Source organism: Cryptomeria japonica, chromosome 1, assembly GCF_030272615.1.
Source record: "Cryptomeria japonica chromosome 1, Sugi_1.0, whole genome shotgun sequence".
NCBI classification, from domain to species: domain Eukaryota; kingdom Viridiplantae; phylum Streptophyta; class Pinopsida; order Cupressales; family Cupressaceae; genus Cryptomeria; species Cryptomeria japonica.
The window spans coordinates 557,274,446-557,299,566 of record NC_081405.1 but is presented as its reverse complement, the minus strand read 5'-3'; the positions used below and the strand labels follow the sequence as shown (position 1 = coordinate 557,299,566).

The following is a 25,121-nucleotide window of genomic DNA, read 5'->3' as shown; positions in this document are numbered from 1 at the left end:
TACAATTTTATCCTCATTTAGGACCTCACCTTGGTGTTTGTGTCCCACAACCTAATCAGAGCCCTGATTCTACTCACACCTTGCAAATATCTCATTTTTTTCATCATGCACTTCATCTCTTCTCTATTTCTTGGTTTACAATTGGTCAAGACTAGGGTGCTGGCACCCTGGTCCTTATGGAACAAATTTCCCACCACTCTGGTCCTCCCAATCAGGGCCCATTTTGGGGCCCCTTAATGGTAACATCATTTTGATAGGGAACTAGGTCATGTGTCAGCTTATGTTGGAAAATTAAGTTGTTTTTCAATGAGAAATTCCTACAAGTAAAATGTAAAAGGAAATTAAGTTTACCAATTAAATATTAATTCCTAATTGTGGAGGACTATACTCTTGGAAATTCTCTTTGACATGTTCTAAATCATGAGTTTGTATTTAACTGACTGCATTTTTTTTTCTTTTTTCCACTTGTAATGCATCTCAATTATGGCATTTCATTTCCTAAGCACTTCATTGTGAGTAATTAAAAATTGTGTATGTGTAGGTATTTCATACTTGACCATTTTATTTCTATAAGGTAAGGAGAGAGGGAGGAAGGTGAAGGAAGATAAACATACAAATAGTGAGAGAAATCTAATTTCTATAGATGGCAAAAAAGTCCAATTGGTTGAGGTTCAAGAATAAATATACATTTTATATAAATTGAAGGTAAAAACACACTCAAAAATGAATCTTTAGAAAAATCATGAAATGCCTAAAATAGTAGGTTGGAAAGATAATGCAACTTTAGGAAGTAAGACTAAGATCTAATTGTTAAATTATTTTCCATATTTGTCTATAAATTCAACCTTGGCCCCAAAACTAACTTCCTTTATCTTCGTTAATTGATCATAAGAAAACCACCCAAGATGTCACATGAAAAGGGATTTCTAAGGCTCCCCTCCTACCATAGCATTAATCTCCTAAATTTAACATTTAAGCTAATTTCTTGAAATATGGATTTTGGGACTGAATGGATATTTGAATCTATACTGTCATTATAAGAGACAACATTTTCATGTTTGTACATATTTATAAAGCCATCTAATTTGCAAAGAAAATATTTCAGTAATACTAACCTACCAAATGAATTCCCGCTGAGAACTAGAAATTAGAACAACTATCCGACATAAATCGTTTGAGTTGAAATAGGGAAGCGGGAGAGAATGATTAAAAATGACTATGAAAAGATGCTTAAAATCCCTACCTACAATGTTCTTTTGATCATGTAGTCATAGAAAAACTCGTAGGTTTTTTTTCCAAATACCCATTTTTGTTGATCCCATTCTTTCTTTCTATTAATTCACACTTTTCCAACTTCTCCAACAAGGTTTCTGTAGAGAAAAATGATCAATTCTTGGCCTTCTTTAACATTGAATCCTTTTCTCAAACAACCCAAAGAGCTAAAGACAACTAACTAGAAAGATACATTATAGGTCTGTGTTAATGAATTTTAATTTATCCTATTAGATCCCAGTATAGTAGTTGCAATTGTTGTAGTATGTACTTAATTCATTAAATAAGATGGTTAATTTGCTTAGAAAACAAACAAAGGGGGCTAGAGGTAATTTTTGATGTTTATCTATGTCTAGAAATCTTATTTTACCCTTTTCCTTAAGGAGGAATCTATTATAGGTGGTAGTACATGTTTTCTTCTAGAAGTCCTCTTATGCTAAATTAAATTAAATAAGCACGTGAAGGCTAACTCCCCTTTATCATTATCTAGCCCAAATTGAGGTTGGATGAAATAGAAACATTACAATTGAACAAATAACTCCATGCTTGTGTTTATGGAGATGAAACAACAAAGGAGATACAAGTTCCATAAACTTGTTCAATTTGACAAAGGGTGGAGTAAAATCATTTATATTAAACGATGAGAGTCTCCATGATTTTCGTCATGCTTCTTCTTTGAATAAAAATAAACAATGTGCAAGACACATGTTAATAATTAATACATGGCTATCTCTCAACATAGGTTAAAAAGACAAACATTCTCTACCTCTTTCTTCATCGTGTTTGACCATGCAAGAATATACAAGTACCCCCATTTGAGTAGGTAAAGATAAAGTCATGCCTCGATTTTATCCTTGGAAGGAAACCTACAAAGTCCATATAGATGCTATCACATGGCCTCATATGCAAAAACAATGTTTGATACAACCCAAAATTCTTATTCTTACCTTTCTCACACTACATTATTTGTAGCTACTTACAAACTTAGCAACATCCATTTCAATATAAGGCCAATGACTCAAGGATGTCATTTGTGTGAACCACTATCTCCTTGACCACAAGATAGTGTTTACACTTTCCCATTGATGAAGATAGTGCATAGATCTCCCTATCATGTGTGCTATAACTTATGGAAACTCCTTTAAATGTATTTGAAGGATAGGAAATGAGCTTATCTCCTTGCAATAATAAAACTACAATAGCATAGCTACTTGCATCAATCTAAATCTCAAAAGTTTGTAGATTTTGAAAGTGTTATAAATAGTATGTTACTAATTTTATGCTTGAGGCAGTCAAAATAATGCTATCTTGTTGTACTTTAATTAAAGTAATTCTTACAACTGAAGATAACATGTAATGACTCATAAAAATGTGATAAAGAACTCTCAAACTTATTGAGGTAGTGGGCTGCTCCAAAGAAGCACCTAGTTTTGGATATGCATGTAGGCTATGGCCAATTCATGATTGCCTCTATTCTTGAATGGTCAATATTTCCTTTTCAAAATTTCAAATCATTCCTAATGTACACAAGAGAATTCTTTGCAAAATAATAGTTCTTTCATTAAGTAGCAACTTGTGCTTGCTCAAAATTTTGAACACTAGTCATAGATGGACAAATTGTTCACAGGTTTTACTAAATACTAAGATATTGTTAAGTAAACAATCACATATGAATCAATAAGAGGCCTTAATACCTCATTCATTAGGCACATGAAAGTTGTAATTAGCATATTTTACTAAAAACAATATGAGCAAGGTAAACAAATTTGTTTTTCCACATGGGAAAACTGGATCACAATTAAGAAGCAGTGCAGACTAATAAACCAATTATGATGTTGCAAGTGCCAACAATCACACCCAATGATCTACATACACATAATACATAGATAAATTTTTTAGTATGGAGATGTTTTCATCAATCCTCCAAGGTATTTAACAAAATATTTTGTGCAACTAAATAAACAAGTATTAGTGAAGAGATCCATTTATAAATATACTAGTCGAGTTTAGAATATCTCCTTTCAAATTAAATTCAAACTTATATGAAATTTAATCCAAATCCTTATCTCAAAATATCTTTCAAATTACCTCTTTAAAAATAGGTGAGTTACTACCTTTTATTTGCTATCATTGAGCACCCCTATCTAATAATTATTCAATAATGGTTTTTTAATTTTGAGACTTTACTCTATATTAACAAGTCAACAAACATTTTTTTATAATTTGTAAACAACTACACCTCCATTACAATATTAGTGTAAAATTGTTAAGTTGTAAACCAAAACAAATAGATGACTAAAAGCATGAAGCAAAATTCATAAAAAAATTGATAGCTTTAACATAAATCAACCTAAAATCAAGACTGTATTTAAAAAATTTATACACAAAAAAAAAAAATTATATATAAGATTGTAAATTAAATTATAATTTTTTAAAAATATATATCAAATTGTACTCTAACATATTAACTTATATATAATTTTCTATTGATGTAGCCCTTACACCTCCTTCTGATACAAGTGCTAGTAACCAGACACACAACCAACTTAGGTACTCAAACAAGCAGATCTGAAAAAACTGTAAATAACTACTAATAGACGTTGAAATTCTTAGATAGCTTAGATATACTAGGCTTATGCATTTCCCTCTCGAAATCTTCTTTCATTTTACACCCTTTCTTGCTAGGTGAAACTTATACATCTCATTCACAAAATCTTTTAATTTCCCGGTGGAAGATCCTCCCTCTGTAATAGCTTTTCCGGCCATGTCCTTCAACTTCTCTACATCTTTTTTCATCTCTTTACCCTCACCTTTACCCATCACAAGTATTACACCCTCCTCCACTCGTTGCTTCTCTGGAATTCCATCTCTATTCTCGCACACTTGAATTCTGATCCCCAATTTGATTGCCAGTTTCGAATTGAAGTGTTGGTTTGCATACATGGGCCATGTAACCAACGGGACTCCAAGACTTACGCTTTCAAGCATAGAATTCCACCCGTAGTGGCTCATGAAAGCACCCACAGATGGATGTGAGAGAATAAGAAGTTGTGGTGCCCAACCCCATATGACCAGCCCTCTATTCTTCATGCGCTCATGGAAGCCCTTGGGAAGACAAGTGCAAGACAGATCTAGTGGTGTGTCAGATAAGAGTGGTTCTATCTTTGGGGACACTTTGATAGCCCAAATGAAGGGTTGCTCGTTGGTTTCCAGACCACATGCTAACGCCTTGCTTTGCTCTTCGGATAAAAAGGTTTGACTTCCAAAGGATATATACACAACCGAGCTTGGGTTCTGAGATTCCAACCATTGTAGCAACTTCTCTTCACCAATTCCTGCCATTTTTCCCCGGGAGGCCCTACCAGAAGAACTTGGTGGGAGCACGGGCCCTACGGACCACACGTTCCCTATTTGTTTCCTCAAGTGTTGGAGATATTCAGGCTCTAGCTGCTCAAATGTATTGATCAACATTCCACAACTTTCATTGAGCGACTGTAAACGTCCTAAAAACTAGAGCATGATGGGGTCGAACAAATTGGGGTCTATCTCATGTTTGTGAAATATGAGAGGAGCGGGCAGATCCAAGCTCAGAACTATACCCTCTCCCCCTTCTTCAAATGCGTTGTGCGATGCAGACAGCCATGCAAAACGCATGACACTTAGTCCAAATGCACCATAAGTATTGAATACCACTCTGGGTATATTGTGCTTTTTGATTACCTCCATATTCTATCCCAAAAGCACATCATGTATTACACAAACTGGAACTTCCATCCTAGCTTGCTGGTCCTCAAGCCAAATGTTAAAAGAGTGTTTAAATTTAACAGCCAGTTCAACAATAAGACCGCACTACTCAGTGGGTAATTGTTCTAAGCTCTCTATTCCAACCGCTAAGCCTTCCACAGTAGGCGTAGGAAGGGCTGGGAGGTGAATGTCCAGAACTGAGGAAATAGCTTGTGCCAATTGGTATTGCAGGTGAGGTAAGTTAGTAGCTGTGGTGACATAGCTTACGGTGAGACCATGCGATGCAAGTAGCTTAGTAAAGTCAAGTAAAGGGATAGCGTGACCGAGAGTTGGGAATGACACCGTCACAATGTGGGGTTTTCCACAACTATTATTCATTATGAATCAAATTAGCAGATTCAGGGAAGCGACAAGATGACATATTATTATATTGAATGTAGCAAAGAAAAGGCAATGATGGGCTAACAAAGGACCACTAATACGAATATAGCTAACTGACAATTCATTTCTATATAAAGAGAGAGGTCAGACACGGTAAGCGTGTAGATAATAGTGTTTGCATGCAAAGTGTTAGAGATTAGACATCCACCCATCTGCAATTTATTAATGAAAAAGCCTACCAGAGTTTACACGAGTTATCTTGTTTGATGCTACCCTAACGTAAGTTATGACATACAACATATAAATCTTCTAATTTTTTAACTTTCCAGTTTTTTTTCCCCCAAGTGGAATCACTTTTGACATACAACAATGGGTGGGAAGTTTATCACTAGCATATCTATTTTAATATATCAAGTTTTTTTAATGCTATTTTGCAAAGGCCTATTATTTGTATTTTTCATTTAATTGTAAGGCATAGCAACAAGCAAGCAATAATAGCTCTAAGAAGTTGTGTGCAATAGGGATTGGATTCCATGGTTGGTTCTGACCTCTCTGTACTTTGATCTGCTGGATCGAAATTCTGCACAGATCGACCATTCGGGGGAACAGATCAACCATTCAGTCCCCCTCTACTGTACTGTATATCTCTATAGGATAGGGCTGCTAGCGCCGGATATGTAGATATGACCGAAGGCCAGATAGATAGCTATATAGTCTAATCCAATTCATGAAAGTTTTGAGTAGGGTTAGATTTTTTGAGTAGGGTAAATAGACATGTTGTCAAAATTGGAAATTGATATATAAAGTTGTGACTATTGTTTTCAAGATAGAAACTTTCTTAAATTGAAAATAGAAAGTTGCAACTATTTAAATTCATTTATTTATTTTTTTAAATATAGAAAGTCGCAAATTTTCATTCATCTATTAATTTTAATTTTAAAAAAATAGAAAGATGTATAAAATTGCAACTATTAAAAAATAGAAAGTAGCAACTATTATAATTATCCATTTATTTTAATTTTTAAAAATGAGAAAGATATACAAAGTTGCAACTATTTAAATCATTCACTTTTATTTTAAAATTTGCAACTATTTAAATCAATCACTTTCTATTTTTTTTTGAGTCCTATAATGCTACCATTGTAGAATTAGGCCTCTCAACATAATAAAAAATGATAACATGTTATAATACAATCTACCGTGAGCGCTCATAAAATAAATTGGTAGGTTCATACTCATTTAGTCTCATCTATATATCTTGTGTGCTTAAGGGGATAAGAGTAATTCATTCTGGTATTGTGTTCATAAACATTGTCTTAGTGTCACTCTATTGTTGCTTCAAAGATAGAATTGATCACAGTTAAGCTAGATATCCAAAATAATAAAGATAAGGATAAAAGTTTACTTGAACTAATTTACAGTTCAATGTTTACAATGTTGCATTGCAAGTCACAATTGTGATGAGGCTTTTAGTGAAGAAGTTTGAGTGGTTCATTAAAGATGGCACAACCAGGGTCTTCCTTTTTAGAGCTCTCCCATGGCTACACCTCATCCAAGTTCAAGGTGGAAAGATCTCAAATTTGTCAATGCTTTCGAAGCATTTATGCACGAAATTAATGAAGGCAAGCAGGTGGAAAGAGAATAATAGCCTGGCCAACAACTAGTTGTAGCAAGTGTAGTTAATTGGAACAAGAATATCATCTAGATGGAAGGCCCCTTGGGGTGGACTACTTGGGTTGACAAATAATCATTGGACAGTGTCAATTGTGTCATGCACTAATCTTTTTTGTATGGTTAAGAAATATATGATCAATTAATGTATGAGTCATATGTATATGGTCAAGGGTAGTCGGAGTCAATGCAGGGCTATATAAGTTTGATAGAAAATTGCTTACTATTTCTTGGTATTTTTAGTTAATAGAATGATAGTTGTTTAATTGATACAATGATTATAGTCTATTGATGTACAAAGTTTTCTATCTATTTCTAATATATAAAAAAAGAATATCTGAACCAAGTTAAGATAAATTATCTACTAGATTTTATATTACTTTTATAATTAAAAGTAGGTAGTATATTAATATATAATTTTATTTTATTTAGGGCTCTTTTCATCACATTATTAAATAATAAAAATAAGTGATGTGTATGAGCCATCATAAAATTGATAAGGTTTCTTGGATAAAGTCATTCTAAATGAACAAAAAACTCATATTTAATATTGTATCTTATTTGTTTGGGGTTCTCCTTCATATAAGTTTAAATAATAGGATATCGATTTCTTCTTTACATAGAAATAATATATTTGTATGAATATTTAATTAAATTAATATTATATGTACTTTCCAACAAAATATATTGAAAGTAACATGTGAAATTGATTTTTTCTTAGGGGAATGTTTTGACAACTCTATTGATTATAAAAAGTCTTAGGATTTGGGTATGAGAGTCAAACAAAGATTAATCATTATGTCTTTATTAGTTCAATGGAAAACTAATTAGATTTAGAGTGACAACCATATAAAATAGTTAATGATGGTTTTTTTATATTCTTTTTCTAACAGTGTTGAATTATAACTATAGTTATAATAAAATAAGTAATAACCAAAGTTGTGAGGAATTAAGGTTGTAGAAAAAAATGAGGTTTTGTTAAAAATCAATGTATTAATTTTAATGAAATAGTAATTTTTAAGTATATTTTTAACTAGAAAGATTTTCTTTTGTCTAATATTATATAAGGTAAGATTAAGTGGCAAACAACCCATAAAACCTCTACTTGAGATGACTTTTGGAATCTGATATCAATTTCTATCTTGCTATTCACTTTACAAATCAAGGTAATTCAAGAGATGAGAACAATAATAGTGAAATTGGTAATGCTTGTATTATGATTTTAATACATAAATTTGTACTTATATCTTGGTAAAATATCTTAAATGCAATAACATATCACCAAATGGTATATTCTTGTGTTTGGATTGGCTTATGTCCTAATCCTATCTACCTCTATTTTTACCCCTATTCTTATACATTCCACAATCATTTCCTCATTATTGTACTATCACATTTACTTTCATAAATTTAATCTTTGCCTTGAAATTACCATTTTAATTTTAAGGTTTATTTTTTCGTTCCACTCTAGATTGACCATGACCATAAAATTTAAACCATCAAATTCAAATTCAAACTTTCTTACCCCTTTCTATTACTTTTTATGATCCAACTTCATACAGGTTAGAGTGACATGTATCTATGTCATAGTATTTAAAGACATTCAATGTACAATTAATTCACATGCAACATTAAGGAGAAAATAATTAGAGCACACTCTAATTTCTAAATAGGCAAAAGATTAGATCCATAATATTTTGGATACAAGCCATCTCTATGCTAGTGAATGTTGTCTTTAATAGTTTTTATAACCACTAATCTAGCTTTCCAAAGGGGTCTAACCTCGGAGAATAAATTCCTCTATTGAGTTAGCAAACTCTTCAAGGTGTCCAAGTAGACACCACCTTGACACATTCAAATTTAGGAAATGTGAGTATGAGTAGCTTTATTGAAGCATATTATGTTAGATCATTTCTATGCAGCGAAACTTAATTCTACATCTCAAATTGAGTTTGTGCTAGTGAAGATCGATCATGTGGTACTTCAAATTGAATCAAAGTAAACTCAAAAAAATATGTTTCCTTTGACACATTCCTCAAATTAAGGGTATTAATTGCTTCCATTTATTAAATTATTCTAGATTATTATATAGTGTGATCATTTGTATTACATAAATTGGTGAACTTTTCTCATCTTAGACCCCTAGGGTTTGGCCAAATGGATATTTCATGCACTAGATGGGCAAGAACCTTGGAAGATTCTTATCAGAAACAACATTCAAAATGGATTCCCAAAGGCTACCAAATCATGGAAAGCCCTCCCACTCAGTGATCTACTTGCTGGAAGTTTCTCGGTGTTTGTCCAAGGCACCTGGGTCTTTAAGTCCATCTGGAAAGCCTGGGAGCATGTGCGTAGACTTATCTGCAACTCTAGCATTGACTGTGACAATACTATACATGGTGAAAGGTCACTTTGGTGGAACCTCCACCACAACTCTAAGACACTGGCCTTAACCCAAGGCTGTTCTGCTAGATTTTGGCATAATAAGGGGATCAAGTATCTTATGGATATCCTAGAAAATGACAACCTCATCACCTGGGAGGAACTTAGTAGTAAATTTAATCTCCCTGCTTCGCATAAGCGGACCTACAATATGATTAGGAATGCCTGTAACACCCTCAATCTCCCTAAGAACACTCATGTCGACACCCACAGGTACCTCTCATTCCTTTGGAAGGATGGTTTCCCCCTCCCTAAAATTAAATCCAAAGCTATTTACAACCTGCTTAACCAGGACACCTCTGTGATTGACCATGTCAACACCCTATGGAATGTCCACCTCAGCCCTACCGCCTGGTATAAAACCTTTGAGAACCTTTGGAAATCTCCCATCCCACCTAAGATCAAGTGTTTCAGATGGCAGCTCTTACTGGATAGATTGCCTATTAGGAATAATCTAGCTGCATATGATCTCTATTCTGTATGCAATAAACCTGAATCCACTCGGCACATCTTCCTTGACTGCCCTTTTGCTAGGGAGATCTGGTTAATGTTTGGAATATCCATTACTGAGCATGTCTTTACTTATGATATAGTTATTGGTTTCGTCCATAATCTTAAAAAGGATGCTAACTTAATTTGGCAAATTCTGTCCTCTTTTATCCTTTGGTTTATTTGGAAATTCAGAAATGAGGAGAAGTTCCAAGGTAATCCTAGGGAACTTATTGGTTTTTTTAAAAAACTAACACATTATAAAATTGTTGTATAGGTTTGCTTCCTGATGAATGTTGAATGAAACAAACTCTTACGGTTCCTAAAAGAAGGCCGAGCCACCATGTTTATATATGAGATGCAAGATGGTTATGAATGGGCAAGGATCGCAGAAAATCAAACTGCTTTCGAGAGTGCAGTTAAGAAACTGATTAAAGAACTCCAAGATACCAGAGCTCTGCCCTTCAACTGGGTTGACATGTGCATACAAATCATGGAAAGGAGGAAGGTGGTCTGGATGGAAGGACCACAGGGGTGGACCACATGGCTGGAAGACCACATGTTCCTTATGGCAGCAAGTACAACTTTATTTTGGAGCTTTCTTTTAGTACATTGTATATGAGACTCGTCTAGTTCTTTTGGTTTCACTGTTGAGGCCTTGCCTCCCCTGAACTCATCTGTATAAACATCTTTTTTGGTCTCTCGATTTATAATATATAAAAAATATGCATACACTAGATATTAGTGTTAGTGATCTACACTTAAAAAGAATACAATTTTATCTTACTTTTAACCAAATCTATGCTATAAAATAAATGCCATTCATTAAAAATAGTATGAAGTATATAAAAAATAAATAGTTTTGAAAATGACACAAATAATTTTTAAATTAAAAAAAATTTGAACTGCATATAAAATCTAAGAAGTTACTAATTCACATCATCTTCAAATTCTGAATGGTTTGATTGTTGTAAGTTATTGAAAATGAAATTTTAATTTTAAATGTTGCTTTCAATGTCTCACTTATTTTTAAAAATGAAAATTATTATAGTGGGATCATCCACATTAAATTCACATTTATCATCAATTAATATGCTATCTATAGATTTGAATAAAATCTTATAACCAATATGTGAGGTTTCATGATTATAAAAACGGATGGAAGAAATAAAAGTAATTCTTTAGACTTGTTTTAAAACAAAGATCATATATAAATAATGAAGATCCATAAAGATTGAATCTCCTAAAAGTCTTATACAAAAGAAATTATGTAGACATGTATACATAACGAATATATTAATATATACTAAGTTTTAAAAAAGTTTATATGAACTTACGACATTGCCTTTGTGAAATTCCTATCTATCTATCTATACATAGTTTTGGAGAGGCTTATGTATTGCCTTCCCGAAATCTTCTTTCATTTTGCACCCTTTCTTTCCACGTGGAACCTATACATCTCGTTCACAAAATCTTTTAAATTCGTGTTGGAAGATCCTCCCTCTGCAACTACTTTTCCTGCCATGTCCTTCAACTTCTCTGCATCTCTTTTCATCTCTTTCCCCTTGCCTTTACTCACCACAAGTCTTACACCCTCCTCCACTCGTCGCTTCTCTGGAATTCCATTTCTATGTTCGCAAACTTGTATTCCGATCCCGAGTCTGATTGCCAGTTTAGAATTGAAGTGTTGATCTGCACTCATGGGCCATGTGATCAACGAGACTCCAAGACTTACGCTTTCAATCATAGAATTCCACCCACAGTGGCTCATGAAAGCGCCCACAGATGGATGCGAGAGAATAAGAAGCTGTGGTACCCAACCCCATATAACTAGACCTCTATTCTTTGTTCGTTCATGGAAGCCCTCGGTAAGATAAGTGCGAGGCAGATCTACTGATGTGTCAGATGACAGCGGTTCTATCTTTGGGGACACTTTGATAGCCCAAATGAAGGGCTGCCCGCTGGCTTCCAGACCGCACGCCAAGGCCTTACTTTGTTCTTCTGATAGAAAGGTCCGGCTTCCAAAGGATATATACACAATTGAGCATGGATTCTGAGATTCCAGCCATTGAAGCAGCTCCTCTTCGTCAATATCCGCCATTTTTCCTCGGGGGGTCCTACCAAGAGAATTTGGTGGGAGCGCGGGCCCTACGGACCACACCTTCTTCCCTGTTTGGTTTCTCAAGTGTCGGAGATACTCAGGCTCCAGCTACTCAAATGCATTGATCAGCATTCCACAACTTTCATTGAGCGACTGTAAACATCCTAAGAACTGGAGCATGAAGGGGTCGAAAAAATTAGGGTCTATCTCATGGCTATGAAATCTAAGAGGAGCGGGCAGATCCAAGCTCAGAACAATACTCTCTCCCCCTTCTTCAATTGCGTTGTGCAATGCAGACAACCATGCAGAACGCATGACACTCAGTCCAAACGCACCGTAAGTATTGAATACCACTCTGGGTATATTGTGCTTTTGGATTACCTCCATATTCCATCCCAAAAGCATATCACACATCACACAAACTGGAGCTTCCATCCCTTGCTGGTCCTCAATCCAACAATTAAAAGGGTGTTCAAGTTTAACGGCCAATTCAAAAATAAGACCGCACTGCTCAGTGGGTACTTGTTCGAAGCTCTCTATTCCCACCGCTAAGCCTTCCATGGTAGGCGTAGGAAGGACTAGAAGGCGAATGTCCAGACTTGAGGAAATAGCTTGTGCCAATTGGTATTCCAGATGAGGTAAGTTAGTAGCCGTGGTGACACAGCTGACGGTGAGACCATGTGATGCGAGTAACTTAGCAAAGTCGAGTAATGGGATAGCGTGACCTAGGGCTGGGAATGGCACTGCTACAACGTGGGGTTTTCCAGAACTATTATTCATTATGAATCGAATTAGCAGATTCAGGGAAGCGGCAAAATCACTATGAGATTTACACACTGTATTGAATGGAGAGATGTATGGGAAAAAACAAGATTAAGAAGCGGCTAATTGGCAATGACAGGCAATGATAGGCAAAACCAAGATTAAGAAGCGGCTAATATAGCTATGTGACAATTGAGTTCTATTTATAGAAAGAGATCAGACACGCTGAGCGGATAGGTAGTAGCGTTTGCATGGAAAGTTTCATAGATCAATTGTCCATCTACAATTTTTTAATGAAAAAGTCTACGGGACTTTGCAAGAGTTATCTTGTTTGATGCCGCCCTACATAAGTTATAACGTACAACTTAACTCTTCACTAATTTTTTAAGTTTCCTATTTTTGTTTTTGTTTTCCCCAATTGGAATGACTTTTAGCATATTGGCAAGGCTATCATAGAAGATGACTGATTGGTATGTATATATTAAAAAAAATAAAAATAAATAGCTGAAGTAGTAGTGTTGGTATTGAGAAGTAGTGGAGGAAACTTATAACATGTTGTAGTACAATCAATTGTGGGCACTAATCATGTAAATTGACAGGTTCATACTCATACAGTCTTATCTATAGATCTTGTGTGGTCAAGGGACAAGAGTAATTCTTCTCGGTAGTATATTCATAAACAAGGTCTTAGTGTCACTCTATTGTTGCCGAAAGGATTTGTGACAAGGAAACATCAAACTAATTTCGTGGATACATAATAGGTGGATGAAAAAAACTCTAATAATGGGATAGGTTTCATTTGCAATAGGGAGTGGGGGGGGGGGGGGAGTGGTTTGCATAGTGCCATTTGGAGGAACCTAACTCATGGTGTAAGGGGCACTCCTGTATGCTTGAACAAATGTTGTAGATGTTAAAACTCAAAAGAAACATTCTTAACATGGATCGAGATTTGTAAGTATACAAGTGAAATGACATTCATGTTGTAAATTAGACATAAGTTGAATCAATTAGATTTTTTTAGAAAAAACATTGTTTCTATATTCAAAGATTTTTAAAATAACATCTCTAAATAAAATATAATGTCTAGTAATATAAGAAATCTAAATTTTGTAACTTAAAATAGAGTAATTCTCTTGCAAATATAAACCTAAAAGGATGAAGAGAAAAGTCTATGAATTTACATCCAAGTTGCTTGAGTATAGGAGCAAATCTAGAAAATATGATTAAAGGTTCAAATCCAACAAAGAGAATGATAGTTGTGAAGCAAATTCCCTTTGAACATAAACCTTTCACTTAAGGGAAGAACATAGTTGCGTAGGCAACAAAGGAAGTGAAGAATCTTGTCCACCCAATTCTAGCTTGCTCAATTCTTAGAATTCTACAAAGTCAAGTGCAAGGCTAAAAATGAAGACTTTGACTCTTGTAGAGCTTAATAAGAGCCAATGAATAATGATTAAGCACTCTATAAGTAAGACAATATCATAGTTCCACCTCTCATTCTTCTACTAAGAGTGTACAATTTGATGTCATAGATTGTAACATAACATCATGCATAAGATTTTGTATTCAGAGGATAAAAGGTAAATCTTAAATAGAAAGAGCAACTTTTTGTTGCACGAAGGACCATGGGGTCCCACCTATACAAGAGAAAATATCTTAGGTGGCGTGAACAATTTTGTAAAATATTTAATCTGAAGAATCTCTAACAAAGGTAACCTACAAGTATTGATAATAGAAGACCATCACAAAATTATCTTTGAATTATAAGGATGAGTCATCTCTAATCCATTACAACCCACTTGAGGACTGATAAATTTCATGATTTTGAACTTTCTAAATTTTTTGAGCTATATAAATGAACCTTTGATATTGACAGGAGCACGAGTGGTGAGAATTTAATAAAGCTATCCTTCCAACACCATTTAGCATAAAGAGCAACAAATTTTCAATGCAAAGCCTAAGGAGAACTTTTTAGTTTCTTGAAACAATAGTAGCCTAAAAAAACCACTTAGTCTATGGAGCAATGCTCTACCGATAAAAATCAATAATCCCCATGGTTCCATTATCATGTAGGATCTAGAAAATACCCAAACCAATCTTACAGAAACTATAAGGTTACTTCTCTTTAGCCCAAAGAATACCGTCCATGAGTTTTGGTAACGTAACATAAGTAGCTTTAAAAGAAGTGCAATAAGAAAAATAATAAAAATGCTTAGGTATAAAGATTTTTTTATATAAATTTAAAACCTTCTTATGAGAGAGTGAATTAGATATCTCCTTTAACTAAGATGTAATGTGGCAAGGGATTTGTCTATAACACTATCTAATCTTATTGAAGATTTGAACTTGAGGACAGAAAAAGGTGTCCAAGTAGGACATGACCTCTTTGAAAGACTCATGATGCTTTGCCAAAGTATCAAAATAAATAAAAAATGCTCATTAATAAGCTATAATGAAGAAGGGGGACGGAAATACCTTTAACTATGTTGTGTAAGAGTCCATGAGTTGAAATTTACCTAAAGGATTTAGCAAGAAGAATGCATAAAACAATCAAGGAAGATGAAAATCCTATTTGATGGGGAGGAAAAGAATAAAATTCTAAAGGATATATCTTAAATGCAAATACAAGATAAGAAAGTTTGAAGGAGTTGTAAAAAGAGGTAATTAGATCTAAATGCTTTAACCAAGTACAAAGCTATGTCACAATTTTATTAAAAAAATGATCAACACTGATTTAACCTTTTAATTTGAATCATTGAAAAGTGACATATATATTTTATATTTTAAAATTATATAAACTAATGAAATATGTTTTATTTGTGTATTTTATGTCTATATGTGTTTTGAAAATTTTAAAAAATTCTTAGAATATATAGCTTTTTATTAAAAAAACACTATAATTTAATTGCTATTAAAATATTGCAAAATGAAGTTACATGCAATGTCACTCTTTATATATTAAATTTTATTTTTTTTCATTCAACATTTTTGTGAGCATTTAAAACTTCAACTTTTAGTGCATTGATTTATTTTTTCTCACTTTTTAAACAAATACTAAAATGCACATGTATACAAATATAACTATTCCCATGGTACATCAGGTTTTATTTTAAAAAATTATCTAAAATGAAAAAATTATACCACCTTGACAAAGAATATTTATTATAGTTCATCATATTTTTTTAAATAGAGTTTTTCTTTTTTTCAACATTATAGCAAACCTCATATTTTAGTGTTGATAACATAGTTTTAGTAAAAATACAAAATTAAATATAAATAATAACAAATACTATTAATTTTATTTTATAATGACATTTATAGATCTCCAAAAAGGTATTGTTATGTATTTTTAAAAAAGCTATTTATATGAATAGGAGTTGTTAAATCACAAAGTTTTTTGAATAATTTTAATTTTGAGGTAAATTGGCCTCGAAGTGGTGCTACGTATATTCATTTGGTGAACAATTTTAGTTGGAAAAGTTGTGGATATAAGAATGAATCTAACTATATCATATGTTTGACCAAAATTGAGTTTTCATTATAAATGCTTAAAATTCACTTATGTTGATAAGTTTGACAATAGTTTGACACAACTTCGTAATTTTACTCAATAAAGGGCCATTAAATTTGATTTAAGGATTTCTCAAATTCCATCTTAAGAAAAGGAATAGAATATGTAGATGCTCTAGCCCATTCTATGCCTTCCTAATAGAATATACTATGATGAGCTATACTTAATCTACTTTGTCTAGGATATACAATAGAAATCAAATGATGTTTAGCGGAAAAAAATTATAACTAAAATTAGAATTTCCTCTACTCATTTTAGTTAATATCCACTAAAGGATGTACAATATTAACTAAAATTATTTCCTCTACTCATTTTAGTTAATATCCACTAAAGGATGTGTCTATTGGCTATAAAATCATGTGATGAAATAGACCATCCCTAATGAGTAATCAGTGAAAATTTCTTGAAGAACTAATTGCTTGGAATTTTCAAAGGCACAATATCTTATGGTAAAATGAATGATATTATAATGCACCCTAGCTAATATTCAATCAAGGTTGAAGTGATGGGAAATGTGTTACTTAAGAACTCATAATGTGATCATGCTACAAAGCATGGATGTGTTCTCTCTGACATATAGATTAGGCCATGCACAACATGCCTCTAATGTGTTAAGCTATTACTGAAATCCCAATTTAGATAATACTAATGGTTTTAAGAATTAAAAATAATACCTCGTATTCTCCCATACACTCACACTTTGGTAACATGATAGCCTTATTCTTGAAAAATTACACCATAAAAGCCAGTTAAAAATTCCAATTGGAGAAAGTTATGCTATTACTAAGCCAACGTCATAATACCATGGTCTCTCTAGACCGTCCATAGAAGTCAATATAGGCGAAGGTGCACCTCTAAATTGATGTCGCCATAGAATGACGTTTATCTGAATCGTGAGCAGTATTTATCTATCTAAATAAAACATTATATGATTTTCTGTCCAAGTCGTTTACCTAGCTTACACGGCATAAGGTAATACTATTGTAGTTATTATTATTTTAATTTAGATTATGCTAAAAAGAATTTTTTTTTTTTTTTTATATTAATTATAGATTAGTCAAAAAAGGTAAGAAACAGTACGAAGAGTTCACAAGAAGACACCAACTCCGGAGGCAAGCCTCACACGGAGAGAGAGTCACAACCAAAAAGGACCGAGTATAAAAAAAATATTACATACGGAGACACAATTTACATAGGATCGGTAAACTGTAAGGAATTAATGAGGTAAATCCTCAAACTGCTCAACCCAAGCAGTCCATCTAAGAGGCCCTTCCATCCAAGCGATGCTTTTGTTGGCTTGTATCTGAGCAATCATTTTTATCTGATCATCAGTCGCATTTTTATTTTTGGTAATCTCCTTGTGCAGTTTTTTCACTGTTTTGTTGAAGAGTGCCATGTTGTTCATGTGTCTACGGTAGTCGTACCCGTCCTTCATTTCAAACACGAACATTGTTGAGTGTCCCATTTTGAGGAATCTGCTAAGTTTTTCTCTTTCAAACATCATTGTGATATAAACCTGCGAAGAAATTTTAAGAATTATGAGTTTTAAGTACAACTCAGTAAGAGATCTATGCACACCTTGAAATCTTTCTTCGTTTCTACATTTCCAAAGCTGCCAAAGAATGTTAGAGGAGATAATGAACCATAACATATTAGCATCATTTTTAAGACCATGTATGTATCCAGTAGCAATTTCAAATACATCAATGTATTTAGGGTAAGTAATTCCACATAAGGCCCAAATCTTTTTTGCAAATTTACATTCAAGGAATATGTGTCTAATAGATTCAGGTTTATTACAAATATAACAGAGATCATTAGACATCAAGTACCTATTTATGGGGAGTCTGTTATTCATCAGAAGCCATTTAAAACATTTGATCTTGGGATCAATAGGAGATTTCCAGATTCTATTAAAGATTTTACTCCAATCCATCATCTCCAGATCAGTATACCACAAGTTATTCACATGTTTTATAATATCAGGGTTATAATTCAAGTAGTTATATATATTTTTAGCTTTGACTTTATAAAGTAAGGTACCATCAGTGCACTTGCTATTGCTGTATCTGTTTGAGTCAATGAAACATCTGGAAGGGATATTCGAGCAAGCTCTAGTTATCATGCAGTAAGTTTTTTTATGAGCTGCCGGAAGATTGTACTTATTTTTTAACTCTTCCCAACTGACCAAGCAGTCATTTTCAAATAAATCAATGAATGTGGAAATTCTTGCTTCATTCCAGAATTTAGCCGAGCAGCCTTGAGTCAGGGCAAGAGGCTTTCCTTGATGGTACAGATTCCACCATATGGATCTCTCACCATGAAGAAGGCTGTCCATGTGGAAGGAGTTATCAGAGATACAGTGTCTCAAGGACTCCCAAGCTTTCCATATGGTTTTAAAGACAGCAGAACCATGAACAAATGTTGGTAATTTTCCAAATAAAATATCAGCAAATGGTAATTTTTTCCAAGATTTAGCTTTTTTTGGGTATCCCCTCAAAATGTTGTTTCTGACAAGCACTTTCCAGGGAACATCACCTTCCACACAGTGAGAGACCCATTTGGTGGCAAGTGCAATACCCTGGAGCCTGAGGTCTTTCAGTCCAAGACCTCCATATTTTTTATCAGTGCAACACCATTCCCATTTAACTGCGTGATGCTTTTTGTTTCCTTTACCGTCAGACCAAAGGAAGTTCCTTATGGTCTTCTGGATTTCCAATATTTGGTAGTTGTTAAACATCCAAGCTGAAGCGTAATATATTATTAAAGTTTAATATGTTTATTGTAAATAATAAAAAAAGTTGTTATGATATCATGTGTCGCAAAGAAAATAGCTTAAAAAAAGTCCATGACATATATACACTTAAATAACAATTTTATTTATAATACTATCACTTATCAATATCATAAGTAATTTTTATTTATTTATTTTCAATATATTATATACTTTATGTTAAAAATTATTAATATTTTAATATTTAATTTATTTTTATTTTTATAATGTTATACATCATAATATTTTATTTAAAATATATTATCAATTAGTATAGATATCTTAAATACATCTATCAAAAAAAAAATAACGAAATATATCAATGGATCTATTTTATTAGTACTTGTCGTTGGGCTAGCACTATTGCAATAATTTTTTCTTAATTTGTTACTATTCAATTGTTTCTCCACTAATAAAAATAGTGGGCTTTTTTTTTTCTTTTTTTCTTTTGATCTTTTTATTTCATTCTTTAAAAGTTAAGATGCATGATTTTTAAGTTTCTAAATACAAGGAAATTATTTTTCTCGAATGTAGTTGGCTAAAAAATTATATATCTTATTGTTGGATTTCATGGATTCATTACCTAAATGCAATTTTTTAGGTTAAAATGTTTACATGGTAAATATTATTTTCATTAAAAAAATATTTTCTTATTATTAATCTTTCCCTATTTTTTTAAATTTTTTTTTATAAATTTTAGTTTAACAAGTTGTATGAAATTAAATTATTTTAAAAATAAAACAATCACCTCTTTAGTCAAATATGTCCTAAGATTTTTATTTTTATTTTGAAAGGTTTTATATTATTAAATTTATCTATTTATTGTAAAATTATATAGACTATAATTATATATTAATATTAAATTAATAAATATACATATATAGCAAAAAATTATTATTGTAAAAGCTATTTTATTATCTAGATAAATATCCTATTTTATATCTATCTAAATTATTGAATAGATTCATGAACACAAATAAATAGTTAAGTATATAGATAAGAAAAGACATGGGCACTATTTATTTAACTGCCTACTCAATTATGTTAGAATTAGTGAAATGAGAATCCCACAAGCCCAGTTGTATTCTGCAAGAATACCTATCACACATAAAAAGAGAATTGAACAACAAAGAATGATTGAAGACAATTAACAATAATTGAATGTATTACTTTGAAATTGCTTGATTAAAATGAAAGATATGACATCCTTATAAAGAAATCTAATTCTAAAGATAGAAACCCTAAATGGGCGAGTCTACAAGATAGACTGAGAATTAAAATAGAATGCATGAATTAGTCATGTATGCACATAAAGCATAATAGACTAATTAACACATGAAACTCTCAAAAATCTAAACATAGTTTGCTTTTCCTAGTTTGCATTATGCATGGAGATAAGTATTAATTAATTATTCATAATTAATTAATTAACTAACTAATAAATACCAATAATTAATTACTAACTAAGGCATCGATTATTTAGTGAATTAATGCAATTAAGTGAATAATTAATACATAAATTATTTATTCCAACACCCCCTCTGAATGCACAATTGGGAGAGAGACAAAGATATAGGAAAAAGCATGCAAAGATGTATGCAAGATGAATCCTGACCTAAAGCCTGTTGAGATACCCATGACCAAACATGGAAGTTTCTCAGAAACGGAGCAAAGGAGAAAACCTAGTGGGAACAAAACTCCTCTCCAAAAGAGAAACAAACAAGAAATTACAAAACCAATGTATCAAGAGACTCTCTCAAGAACATATGTACTACTAACCCCCCATGAGAGAGGATCGAGGCTCCAAAGCCCCCCCAGAATGATAGAATCCCTATGTTGATGATCAAACTGATGTGGCTCCAATGTGGAGGAAACAAAGTCAACAAACAAAGTAGAGGAAAAACGTATATGTAAGGCAAGATTGGAAGGCCTAGATGCTGATCAAAGGAGAACACATGATGATCCTAAAAAGGAAGCTCTATTGATGGTGGGATAACAGATGTTCTGAATCTGTCATCTAAGAGGGAATGAACATCCTTTGATATGTCCTTAACAACAACAATAGTTATATATATTTACCTTTCTCCATTCTTTGTTTTTCCTCTTTCAAACATCTTCCTCTCTCTCCCTCTTGCCCTCTTTCTCTTTATACCTTCATCTTTATCTCAAAATCTTTATATAATTTTATGTATATCTCTCTTTTTCTTCATCCCTCTTTGTTTCATTAGATTCCTTTAACTCAACTCTTTCTCCACATCTATCTATCTACATTTTTTTTTATCTATTTCCCTCTCTCTCTCACTCCATCTCTCCTACTCTATATCTCTATATTTCTATTTATCCCTCTGTGTGTGTGTGTCTTTATCACCCTCTACCTATATCTCTCCTTCTCCCCCTCCCCTTCTTTATACATTTCAAGCTATCTCTCTCTCACCCCTTTTTTCCCTTATCTCCCTCTCTACCTATCTCTCTCCCTCTCTCCCCCTCTTTCCTCCCTCTCTTTCTATGTCTCCCCTCTCTCTTTCTCTTTGTCTCTCTTCCTCCCTAGCCCACTCCCTATCTCTACCTCTCTCCCTTTATCTTCCCATATATCTAAGCTATATCTCTCTTTCCTTTCTCATATATCTTTGTTCTCCCTCTTTTATTTGTCCCTCTCTCGATCTTCTCCTATTTTTATCTCCCTCTCTCCATCTCTATTTGCCTATCTCTACTTCTCCCTATTTGTTTTACTCTCAAATTGTCTCTTTGTTTCTTTCCCTCTCACCCTCTCTCTATATATCCTTATATCTCTATCACTCTATAATCATCTATATCTCTCACTATCTATCCCTCTCCCTCTTCCTCCACATATCTCTATCTTTCTATGTCTCTCTATCTTTATCTCTCTTTACCTATCTATATCTCTCCATAAATTTATTTTCCTCATCATCTCTCCCTCAATCTTTCTCTCACATCTTCTATCTTTACACATGTACCCCTCTCTATCTATTTATCTCTCCCCCCTCCCTTTCCCTATCCTTTCTATACCTCTTTATCTATAACTCTTTGCATATTCAATTATATCTCTCCATATTTCTTCTATTTCTCCCTCTATATATATCTTGTTATCTCCCCACCTCTATCTACTCCTATATCTCTCTATCTATCTCCCTCTATATATCACTCCCACTATCTAAATTTATCTTTGTATCTCTCCCTCTATATATTTATCTCTTCCATCTCTATCTTTCCATCCACCTCTCCTTATCTCTCACTCTTCTCTCAATATCCATCTCCTTCTCCATCTCCATCTCCATATCTATCTCTATCCCCGATTTCCTATCTACTGACCCCTCTCTCATTGTTTGTCTCTTCCCCCTCTATCTCTCCTTTCTATCCTTACCCATCAATCTTTCTGTCTCTCTATATTGTAAACATAACATGAGCATGTTGATAATGGGCTCTAATTATTGACCTTTTGGATGTCTTTTCAACATAACCATTGCACACCAAAGTGCAATTGCTAGTGATATTTGCGTTGAAGGTGTATCTTATATGAGATGAATTAGTTGACTCCAAAGATTGATGGTCTACACTTACAGATAGCTCTCGAAGAAGATTGCAGCGGTCCTAACCATTTGATGATTTTCATAATTATCGTGGTTGTAACTATTGGATCATTTTTGTGGGTTTTCTTTTGGCCATTTATTTTTTTGCAATCACATCACATGATGGGTTGTTGATGTCATTATTTAGGATCTTTAAGGTGGATGCAAAAGCAATGAAAGTGGCACTGCGCTGCCTTCACGGCCTCTGCACACCAAGTGCAATAGGACCAATTTTGAAAGATTGCACATTCAAAAAAATTAGTGGGGAAGACACTAGTGATTGTTTCATGGAATCCAATAGGTGAAAAATCAGTAGGAAAATGAAGGAATAATCAACACTATTTCTCTATAAATATTAGTTATCTCACAAAGGGTGCATATTTGTTGGTGTTGTACAAGGGTGCATGTAATAAAGATATAAGCCATAGTGTTCTTTTTCTATCCACCCTTCCATGATTCGCCTTATTTATTATAAAAGCCATAAGTCTTGTTATTTCAATGGATTGTATTGTAGTTTACTTTAATAGCCCTTTTAAGTATGTAGTAAAGAATGAGAATTGAGTTATAGACCTGCAACCATTTGTATTGATCTAAACCTGGGTTGAAGTTTGTATAAGAGCCCAATATTATTATATGCACACCTGCAACTTCACATTAGTAGAAGAGATTTGAATTCAAGCCACTTTGTTCAAATGACATTATACATATATCTTGAATTCTCTAAATGCATCTTTTATTAAAGTGGAATGATCTCTATCTCGTGATTCCCCTGGGTAAGCATCCACAACCTGCTACTTGCTAGAGTCTCTACTAGCTTGCCAAATGAGTTCCACAGGGGCTCGTATGTATCTACATAGGAAAGGTCTCCAAGCAAAAGGAAAATTATATCTGCTTATTTCTTGAATGTGTGCTGAAGTGGATTTTAACCTACAAATCCAACCAATATCCAATTGTCTTGAAATTTTTTGCTCTCAAGTTATCTTGTTCACAGTGTATCACATTGTGTGATGTTTTAGGAATCAACCCCAATTCTTTTTTAATCTAAAATATTAAGATAATTTTAGAACAAGATGGATAGGTTTATGGGTAGACACTCAACAACAAATAGGAAATCTTAAATTTGACTCTTAGCTGAGCTCTGTAAAATCCTATCATGATATTAGAGCCAGGTCAATAGATCCAGATAAGATTAGAACCCTTGAATAGTGCAATTTGTAAATTTTGATATATATTATTAACTTTGTACAGAATCTCCTTCAAACTTTTGGTGGATTATATGGTGTCTCACACTTATAGAAGAATGAATATATGTTTTAAAGTTTTATTTTGTAGCGAATGTTGACCTTGAGCAATTTGTTCCTTCAATTTCAACTATCAAGCCTCCATTGGTTGGTCTCAAACTTTCAATTTTTATCTCTTAATTGGCTTTGTTGAATTTAAGAAACCATTGATGAACAACTCAATATTTACTATTAGGTTAGATGAAATTGAAGCTCACTTAATTTGTTGTGTATATTTTCCTATATCATAGAGATGGTCAAAGAAATGTTGGTGTTCCAAAAAAACAAGTTTGAATTATAGGAAATAGTTTTAGGTTCTCTCAAAATAATTTGAAGTCATTAAAGTCTTTTATACAAACTTGAGAAAGGGAAACATCTATGTAGCACACAGAATGCACCATTGATCACATGTATTATTTAATAAAAAAATAAAAGAAAATAAAAAATGGTTGTATTTTAACTTTTCTTTTAATTAGTAATTAATTAATAAATATTATCAATGATATATTTAAGCGTGTATAGAAAAATCATGTAGAAAACTTGCCTCAATTGAACAACCCTTCTAATGGTTAATTCTCAATGAAATAATTATAATTTATGAGTAAATTAAGGAGAGAAATTTGCTTCTAGTATATTAAATTCCCGTGGTTTGCTAGAGTATTGTGTTTCACTTTGACCTAATCGATTAATTAATAAAATGATTATTAAATATTAATTACACATTTCTTTCATGTTATTTGTGTATGACATTATTAGTAAACTCTAAAAAAAATTTATGCTTTTTAATTTGAAATTATGTACACCATCAAATAAATATTTTGGATATTTACCATGCTATTAATCAATATGGTCTATGATTAGTCTTTCACTAGTCATAATGATAAGGAACAACAATCTATAGTAAAACATGAGATCATTTGCCTTTCAACTAGTCAATATGATATAAAAGAAATTGCATGAACTTTCTACCAAACAAAGTGATTTTATATATACATACATATGTACATATATGTAATAATTTTATTCTTGTATTATCATACATATATAG

General features: G+C 32.8%; 2 protein-coding genes across 2 annotated transcripts; both read right to left on the bottom strand.

The window, feature by feature from the left end:
• Window positions 1-3,933: 3,933 nt before the first annotated feature.
• On the bottom strand, window positions 3,934-4,743 carry LOC131074871 (UDP-glycosyltransferase 73C7-like). The gene has a single exon (XM_058011598.2). The coding sequence runs from the start codon at window positions 4,741-4,743 to the stop codon at window positions 3,934-3,936; it is 810 nt and encodes a 269-aa protein (XP_057867581.2).
• A 7,465-nt stretch (window positions 4,744-12,208) lies between these two features.
• LOC131074870 (UDP-glycosyltransferase 73C9-like) lies at window positions 12,209-12,880 on the bottom strand. Its single transcript, XM_058011596.2, has one exon. The coding sequence runs from the start codon at window positions 12,878-12,880 to the stop codon at window positions 12,209-12,211; it is 672 nt and encodes a 223-aa protein (XP_057867579.2).
• Window positions 12,881-25,121: the final 12,241 nt, after the last annotated feature.